The following is a 9,840-nucleotide window of genomic DNA, read 5'->3' as shown; positions in this document are numbered from 1 at the left end:
TAGCCTGGGGTTTTGTTATTATTCAAAAAATTGTGGTTACTTTGGTGGAAATAACCCACTATTAACCTATCTGACTGTGCATTTGAAACGAATGTATTAGAATAACAATACTGGGTCTTTGGATAATAAAACCTGAACTAATTATTTATTTAGTGTTCAGTTAGTGGGAAGTTTAAAAAAAAAACAAAAAACAACTCTATGATACCAACATGTTATTGCACAATATTATGTACCAATATTATAGCGTATTTGTGTTTAAAGGTGGGGTCTCCGTTGTTTCAGAAATGCTTCAGAAAACCGCGTTGGGCCGGCAAACGAAACAAAAAACAAACAAACGTGTAGCCAATGAGCAGAAAGGGGCGTGTCTTGTCAATATGCGGCGGAGAGAGTGTTCAGTGCGCATGTGTGACATTAGCTGAAAGTGGTTTTAACATTGACATGGAGGATAAAAACAAAGAAAGAAATTGAAGAAAGGCTAACGATAAGGCAAGAAGTAGGACGTGTTAATATAGGATCAGCTTTCCAGCGCTGGAGAGAACTGAAGGAGCAGGAAGGCCTGCGATGGGACGACAAGGTTGCTTTTTTCCTCCTCGATAGGTGAGTAACGTTGGTTTTGCTTTGATACACAAAACTAATATATGCCGTCCTTTGCATGATTATGCTTCCGTGTCATTTTTGCTTGTTTGTTTATCTGCAATCGTATTGTTCTTCCCTTCAGCTATGATAAAGACACATTTCTTTCCATTACTTGCCTGGGTTACGTATGTATGTGTGGGCGGAGCTATCAATACAGGGGCGGGACCCATTTGGGTTAGGGGCGTGTTTGTTTTGGTGATTTTATATGTTGACATTGGCTTTCAAACAACGAAGACCCCACCTTTAATGCGGTAAATAAAGTGATAATGGAAGTACGCCTCAGTCCAATATTGTTCAGTAAAGACATCAAATCTTCAACTTAATTCTATAAACCTTTAAACTTGAAGAGGCAGGGCTAAGTGGAGGAATAATATCAAATCGCTCTTAGGGGTAAGCGACATGTCGTCACACTGCATCCAGTTCAGCTTGTGTTTAAGATTACTGAAGATTGCTGGATATGACTTCTACTTACAGTAGAGTTAGGATTTTACAAAAAGCAGTCTGGATAAGAGATTTTCATTACATGTCAGCGACCGTATGTACTCAATACATCATACTTTTATAAAGACTTTCCTTCAGGATATATACATTTCTATCATAATATTTATGTTAGTGTCTCCTGTTCTGAATCATGAAAGATAGATGTATCGTCTCCCAAACCGATCCCTTAACAGAACAATTTAACACCTTTAATATGGATCCACAAGCAAACTTACTCTAAACTCAGATATCCTGCGACTGTGACCCGCTGTGTGCTGGGTAAAGTCAACAGAACTTACACCATCTATCCAGTTGCACTCTTAAGAAAACCATGAATGCAGTCTCATCCTACTAAAGACAGTATGAATAATAATTACATTAATCGTCTCTCCTTCTTTAAATCTTACACATAACGTTATTTAAAACAGAACATGTTCACATAGACTTAAAGACTCGTTTGCAAGAAATAAATTATTACTGATCCTTTTTTTTTGGATTATGGAAAATGCAATTATGCACTAATTATACCTCCGTTTCCACAGCAGTGTCGCATCTCTCTTGTGACCTTAGCTTTATGAATAAATAAACAGAGACACAATAAAACGTCTGACACGGACGTGAACGATGAGGAGTGAATTCTTTATAAGCTACTTTGTTAAAGGTCAATTGTATATACATGTTTTTTTTTTCTTTCTGGAAACAATAGCCGCTTGATGGAAGTGAAAGGGTTCTGATGTTTCTGCTTTGCATCAGGTAAAATGAAAAATACTGTTTGATAGTGAGCTATTTAAAATAATAAACAATAATAATAAAAATAAAAATAATAATAACCTACTCACTCCAGATAAAATGGTTGATCAGGGCTTTGATATAATATTGAAGCTTTATACACACAGTGGTACATTTCAGCATCTTGAGGTCACTTTAAAAAAAAAATGTTTAAAACCGCTGTGATTGGGTGGTGAAAACACTTAAAAATCACTTGGATCCTCTGCAACGTTACAGTTTCTGGAGAATCTCTTTCTCTTTTGTAAATAACCGGCTTGGAACAAACCGTACAGCGAATGAACAGATTCGGAGCGCCAACACATTTCTGCCTCCACTCACAGATGGCTGGTGTGCTCGTTTTTTTTTTCTTTGCGCTTTCAGTCCAACGTTCAGCGCAGCCGCTCGTGTCCATCCTTATCGTTCTCACAGTAACACGTGTGTGACGTAAAGCGCCACAGATCCCTCAGCTCGTTGCTTTTCGTTCCGGCTCTGTGGGGCCTCCAAATGATGAACATATCACCAGGACAAGAGTTTCCACCATTTACATGTTCCTACCTCGATTCCAGTTAAATAAATAGTAAAAAAATAATCCTTTTCGGCTTCATTTTTTCTTTTAAAAAATTGAGATGCTTTGTGGCACGTAAAACAAGTGCATATCTGTGCCTCCACACCCTTAAAAGCAGGTACATCTAGGTTAAAGGGTTCAGGTTAAAAAGGCTTTCCTTGTCACAAAGGATGTCCCCAGGAGGCCTTGACCACGTCCGTTTTCTCCCTTTGCTCTCTCGGTAGGGCACAGCGTCCGTATTTAGGGCTCAAAGTGGAAGTGGAGGATGAAGGCAGACCTCGGAGTGAAGTGGCATTAAAGGTGAGCTCTGTGGGTGGGGTTTTGGGTTTAACACTCGGCGTCCACGCTGTGAACGGTGACTGCCGCCTGCAGGTGGTGTGTGTGCGTGTGCAGTGGGTGGCGTGTGTGTGTGTGCCGGTGCGGGTAGAGCTTGTGGCTGAGCAGTGCAGCGGTCTGGGGTGGCGTGTCCAGCTCCAGCTCCTCGTCATGGTTTCCTACATCCACTCCTGCTGACAGTGGCTCACTGGTGCACGGTGGATTCTCACTGTCCTCTTGAGGACTCATTGTGCTATAGCCTAGAGACAAAAACATACACAGCTCGTATAGTTATATAGTTAATACCCAGCTCCGAGTGCTACAGCCTACACTACATCAGATACACAAATAAAAGGGTGGATGAGAATAAACCTTTATTTATCTCCCAGCTCGGTTACACCTATTTTAAATCATTTCGATCTCCAAATGGACGTCATTTCGGTCCAAGCATATGCTCACATCAAGATGTTTAAAATCATTAGGGTGTTTATTCTCACATCATCGAGTTTCCTGCAGGAATTACCAGATTAATGAGCAGGCGTTAAAAGATCTTTTCACATAATTAAGCATGACTTGGAGATCCTTCTCACACACTTGTAGCCCTCATTAATTTAATCAGGCTTCCAGTCTCACCCCTGTTCTCTAGTGAAGCTTGAGATCACAGCCTCCCTTCTGACTGTGTGTGTGTGTGTATGTGTGTGTGTGTGTGTGTATCTCTTCAGTTCAGTGGTAGCTCTAGCAGGGAAACGTACCTTAATGACAGCAGGCTTTGAACTGACAATGTGATTGAACTGGTGCTTTATGGAATTGGGTCTATGTTGGTATTGTATGGATTAAAGACGGTCAGATGTAATTATGGATGTTTTGTGCTTTTAGCAGATTCTAACACATTACTAACTACTCAGATTCTAACTACTCATACTGAAGGTCCTTTTCAACATTGTAAGTACTGTCTTGTCTTTAAACTCGGATGGGTTCAGTCAGTTTCAGATTTATCCTACGTAACCCTACGTTCACACCGGGATGTGACAAAGCGATGGGTAATCATATCCTTCATTTCCACATCAGACAGCTTTACGTGACATCACCTCATGATCTGACACCAGTTCAGAGATTCGGGTGGGCAGCAGCCTAGACACCGACGCTCGTTACTGAATTTGTCATTTTAAATAAATCACAATAAAGTGACGAATGCATGTTAACACTTCAGAAAAGATGAAGTTCAGCCAGGTGCTGGGAGGTAAACTTGGGGGGAAAAACAAACCAAAATAAACCCTCTCTACTGATAGAAAGATGCACCTGAGCTCTGAAGGACATGACTAAATAAAATTCTAAAAGGCATCAGTTAGTTTTCCATAGAGCTGCAGGCGAACAGTGTGTTGGTGGTGCAGGAGTGAGTCAGAGCTCACTGCAAAAGAAAAAAAAAAAAACGAATCGATTGAATCGAGTGAATAGCTTGTGGGAGGCGACCTTTGGCTGAGCTGTTTAAAAATACAGAAAAGTTTGCTCCGCTGCTCTAGGCTCGCTTTTTCCGTTCTCTCTTTTGCGTACGGACGTGTGCGTTTCTGTCTTTCTGCCCGTTCGACTCTTCCTCTCTCCGTGTGTTACGGGGATGGGTTTTGTTCTCCGTTAAAAGAGAGGCTTGAGCACTAAGTGTTTTCCGTCTACATATTAAAAACAATCTGGCTGTAGCAGAAATCTTTAATGCCAACAAGACAGAAGTGGGGCAAACCTGCGGAATACTTTTATGGTTTTAAAGGGCAAAGATGTCACTACACATCTTTTTCAGTACCCCTTGTAGTTTTCCTTCTTTGCCACCTGTTATTAAAGAAAAAAAAAAGACTGGGTTTATCTGTTTTTAAACCGTTCCTGTTCCTGACAAACAGAATCAGTGAAGGGAAGTAAACATGTGCTACACAGTACAGCAGCTGTAAACATGTACACAACAGCTATACAGCCATGAAAGTGCTGCCGTTCCTTTACCAGTGTAAAAAAAAACAAAAACGTTTGTTATGTAAGAAAGAAAGTGCTTTGTCCTGAAAATCTTCCAGTGTTGGAAAGCAGTGAAAAGCACTGAAATGACACTGCTGACACGGAAATCACCACATACATGATTATATGCTTTTTAAAAAAACCAAAAAAAAAAAAAAAAACACCTGTCTCTCTAAAAGTGTCACGGCCATCGTTCAACTACAGCGTAACGTGTCACTTGGAGAAAATATAAATAAATAAATAAATAAATAATCAATTAGAATTCATTAATACAGATATATGTATCTAACTATATCTATTTATTCTCTGAAAATGGATCAACATCGTCTGACCAATCAGAAGAGAGACCTCACCAGTGCTGTGATACATATACATGCTGTGAACATAAAAAAATTTCCGGGTCATTGCTCCGAACTTTACTGAATATTTGTAGTAATAATTCTTCTAAGTCACTCACCGTGGTCGCTTTCCGTTCCTGATCGGCCCCAGTACCTCCGCCTGCGCTCAGGACTGTGTGTGTGCCTCTCGATGACAGCAGCGATGAAGCGCGTGTTACTGACTGCATTGAGATTTGGGGGGGAAAAGACTCAAGTAAACAAATATCCCTGGTTCTACTACAGATCTGCATTCATAGTCACATTTTTATTGATTTTTTTAATTCCTTTCTTCTCTTTCCTACCTGTAGAGAAAATTCTATTTTTATTGCGACATGTTGAAATTCTATTCTTAGTTTATATTTATTCTTTATTTGATCGTTCTTATTGATTTATTTTTATGATGAGATGTCAATAAAGCATTGGATGGTTGTGTTTGTGACAAACGACATTTGAATCTGAATATAGTAATAATAATAAAAATAATAATCAAATAGAAAATATTATAATTTTTGATAATAATAATCATAATAATATTATTATTAATAATGTATTAACATAATATACTTAAAAATAATATTAATACTATTATTGATAATATATTCGAATCATATACTTTTTAATAATAATAATAATAATGTTAATACTACTACTACTACTAATAAATTAGAATACTATAAGTATTAATACTATAATATTAATAATAATAATAATAATAAATTAGAATCATATATTTTTTAATAATAATAATGTTAATACTACTACTACTACTAATAATAATAATAATAATAATATAATCAGAATTTTTAATACTCCTACTACTAATGATAATAGATTTTATTCATAGGGTGTTTTTAAGATGCTCATAGATGCTTTACAAAAGTAACTAGAAATAATGCAACACAATAAAAAGGAAGAGAATAAAGCTCCTACTTATTCCTCTGTCTTCATGACTGTCATCATCCCTTTCATCACGCTCGTTCTCCAGGTTGGACATTCGCACTGACATTTCTGTGGATAAAGCAGAAGACGGAGGCAGTGAGCAGAGACACAAAGAAGGTGCTAAAATAAACACAGTTCTCTTCCATGGGACGTGCACAAGATAAATCTCTTACAAATCTCGCTATGTCTTTATACGTTATGGAGTGTAGACTGATATGAATTTATGAGTTATCATAAATGATATGAGTTTAGAGGTCCTAAGATCCCAAGAGTTGCAAATACATCCACCAGTATCACATGGTATGATTCATGATTCCTATAATGATCATTTTGGCTGTGAATTCACATCAAATTTCTTGTCACAGGATATTACTGCCAAACACAAACTAGTTGCCCAAAAGCTCAGAGACCGATGTTAACTGGGAAAATATATAAAAATAAAACGGTGTACTATTTCACTTCAGAAGTCGTCTAAACTGTTTTCTTCGGATTTGACATTAATTTCAAAGGGTTTTGATTTGAAAAGTCTGAATTGTCTTAGAAACCTCGCAGCAAATGGATGTCTATCTTTTCAACCGAGTGTCTTTGCGTTTTATTTTTATTTTCCGCTGGCCTCTGCACTCGGTCCTAAGGCCTTTGTGTGGGTGTATTTGTGTGCATCCAATCAGACTCACCCTGAGCTGCCAGAGGTGACATGTGCTGATGGCTGCGGCGGTGAATCTGGTGCCTGTAGGCGTATACAACCAAAACCAGAACCATGATACAGCCCATAATGCCTCCTGCTACTGGACCCACTGGTGCACTCTTAATCATGTTAAGAGACGCCACCTCTTCATCTGTGAAAGAATGACAGGAAGAAGATCACTTAATAGATAACTTACAGCTTAAACATCCCAAAATGCAACGCTTACAATCAAATATTTCTTTAACCATTAACCGTATTCTTACAATGCAAACACAGGTCCAAAATAAATTCCCAGACTGTGTAGAAGATGTGTAACTCACCTAACAGACCCATGCCATCCACGTACGGACTCTTGGCACCTACGATTCCCCCAAAACACTCCTTCTGTAGAGCACAGTAAGGTTTGTCCAGCTGTGTCTTTCCGTCACTGTCCACCACACACCACTCGCAGTCCAACACGCCAAAGCAGTCACTGCAGGAATACACACACACACACAAAGTTTGGATAAAAGCGTTTGTAAACAGCTTAATGAATATAGTGCCGAAAAAGGGGAAAAATGTTATTAATGCAAGAACACAAAAGCTTCTAGGACTAATTATAAATAGGTTGTGTCTCAATCAACTCCTTAGTTCAGTAGTCAGGGCACTGATCAAGGAGTCAAATATCCCTATAAAAAAATTCACACAATGAACTGTAAAAAAAAAAAAAAGTGCTTGATATATTCCCTTAGTGAAAATGACCTCATCTCTTCAGACGGCTCTCAGCGTAACTTCAGCTCCAAATGCAAGTATCATTGTTTTAGCTCAATTACGTACTTCTAATTATTTAGGTCTGCAATTAACATTTACTTGTCAGTGAGCAATATTTAACTTTATAGGACTTTTTATACACTTGTTAGCTGCGACGTCCAAAAGTCTATCGATGTCTATGTTCTGAAGTCTGTTCTGAAGTCTGAAGTTCACTAGGTTACAGACTTAAGAACTCTACACATAAAATAAACAGGGAAATAAGCACAAGTTTAGGTATATCAGGAAGAGGTAGGTCTTCACCCATCGTGTGAAGATAGTCAGTGACTCAGCTGTTCCGGCATCAAGAGGGAGTGCACTCTATCATCTCTGTGCCAGAACAGAAAGAGTCTTGCTGTATATCTACCTCTTACTCAGAGACGGTGGGACCAGTCGAGCAGTGCTGGTAGCTCTGAGGGAGCGAGGTGCAGTGCGAGTATTTAGCATGTGAGTGTAATGACTTATGTGTTTCAGAATGTGTAAAAAAAATAATCCACCAGCCAGAAATCTTAGAAGAATATGCAAGGATCATAAGTGAACTTTAAACAGATTTAAAAAAAAAAAGATGCCAAAGATATTGGTCTTTTCTGTGCCGGTAATCTGTGTACAATGGTTGTGATAAGCCTTGTGTGTTAAGACTGCTTAAATAAAGATGTTAAAAAGTTCACCCATCTGTCCTTTAGCATTAGTACAGAAAGCATTTTCCTAAAGCCCTAAACTTTCCTAAATGACCACAACAGCTGAAGTATCTGCCTGCATCAGGTTTAAAAAAAAAACAACTGATGCCTACAAAGCCAAAAACAGACCCACATCTCTCCTTCATACCTCATCACGACCTGCACTGTGTCGATTTCCCTTAGAGCCCCTAGCACAGGGGTGTTACACAATGTGGCTCTCTTTATCTCATCTGGGATCTTAGAATCTGTGTCTGTAGTTTGAGTACGTACGTGTGGCTGAAACCTGAAGCCGCTTTTTTAAGCTTACTTAAAATATGACCGTTACCCACTACACCCTGGAAACACTGAAAATAAAAAAGTCACTTTACAGCATCAAAATATTGTTTAAATATACAGTATGATGGCTGTGCAGTTTATTTTATTGTCTATTTATAAGTTTTAAGTGCATAGTTTTAATGATCCTTTTCTGTAAAGGCCAATTAATGATCAATGATTAATTTCACTTTTACTTTCAATTTTAGAATCAATTTTACTTTCTTGTAAAATAAAAACTTCCAAATCTCTGTTACGTTTCTGTCTAATTTTAATGGTGCCTGTATAGAAACCCTAAATTGCTGGTGTTGCTATGGTGACAAGATTACGTTTCCTTCTAGCACATGGTGTCACTGGCTCTTGGTTCCAGACCAGCAGCACTTTGGTGATGGAAATAAATCAATTTTTTAAGCCAAGAACCATCTCTTTACTGGTTGAAACGGTATGGCACCAGCTGTCACCTTGTCTGTGGAAATGTGTGTGTGTGTGTGTGTGTGTAGGCTGGAAGAGACTCAGGTCTCTGAATATGAGATAAGAAGACTGACCTGCTAGTGAAGCGTTGGCTACATCGAGTGTTGATGCACTGAGGCAAAGTGTCTTGCAAACTGGACTCAATCACCGTCATAGACAATGGCTCTTGGTGTACATCACAGCTTGGATTCCTGAACACACACACACACACACACACACACACACACACACGCGCACACACGCGCACACACACGCGCACACACACACGCGCACACACACACGCGCAGTCAAGTCTAGGCAGCTGAAGTGTAATGCCCAACAAACAACTCAAAAACAGTTTTTGTTTGCAACACACAACTTCACAGTTCAGCAATAAAACAGTGTTTTTGCTAGTTAGTATTATGAACCATCATCAGCATCATCTCACACACAAACACCATCTAAAAGGTTTCTCTGCAATACAATTCTGACAGATGGCCCTTTACAGCTCTGTGAGCAGAAGAAAACTCTACTGCTCCGAAATACAGGTGGAGGGGAATTTACTCAAAGTGACAAGAACATGAAAGATTATAGTCTATTAGTCCACGGTATGTGTTAGCATTGACCATCATATAAGCACAATAATATCATGCAAATAAGTGACTCGGCTATGCAAAATGCCTGGTTAGTTTTTCACTTCTACATACAAATCCTCTAGATCCTCCAGATTACACAGTAAATATTTTAAGCAGCCTTAAATAAAGTACACAATTCATGCCAAACACCGTTTCCACAGCAGAGCAAAAAAAATAAAATAGCTTTATCTGAATTATGACAAATAAGCAAAAACGCAGAAAG

The 9,840-nt window shown here is 38.7% G+C and overlaps 1 protein-coding gene across 3 annotated transcripts in view; it reads right to left on the bottom strand.

Annotated features, from left to right (window-relative positions):
- Positions 1 to 1,734: 1,734 nt before the first annotated feature.
- The window catches only part of cachd1 (cache domain containing 1), a 77,548-nt gene continuing 69,442 nt past the window's right edge, over positions 1,735 to 9,840 (bottom strand). For all 3 annotated transcript variants that reach the window (XM_027146903.2, XM_027146904.2, XM_027146905.2), the window contains exons 22-27: positions 9,078 to 9,194; positions 7,078 to 7,229; positions 6,747 to 6,908; positions 6,064 to 6,141; positions 5,214 to 5,315; positions 1,735 to 3,024 (exon numbers count right to left, since the gene is read on the bottom strand). In XM_027146903.2, coding sequence (XP_027002704.1) covers positions 2,777 to 3,024; positions 5,214 to 5,315; positions 6,064 to 6,141; positions 6,747 to 6,908; positions 7,078 to 7,229; positions 9,078 to 9,194 — 859 coding nt within the window. In that variant the 3' untranslated portion in view covers positions 1,735 to 2,776. The remainder of the gene's footprint in view (positions 3,025 to 5,213; positions 5,316 to 6,063; positions 6,142 to 6,746; positions 6,909 to 7,077; positions 7,230 to 9,077; positions 9,195 to 9,840) is intronic.

The sequence above is a fragment of the Tachysurus fulvidraco genome, chromosome 5 (assembly GCF_022655615.1).
Source record: "Tachysurus fulvidraco isolate hzauxx_2018 chromosome 5, HZAU_PFXX_2.0, whole genome shotgun sequence".
Classification (NCBI taxonomy): domain Eukaryota; kingdom Metazoa; phylum Chordata; class Actinopteri; order Siluriformes; family Bagridae; genus Tachysurus; species Tachysurus fulvidraco.
Note: the sequence above shows the minus strand (reverse complement) of the source record. Positions and strands in the feature narration are given on the sequence as shown.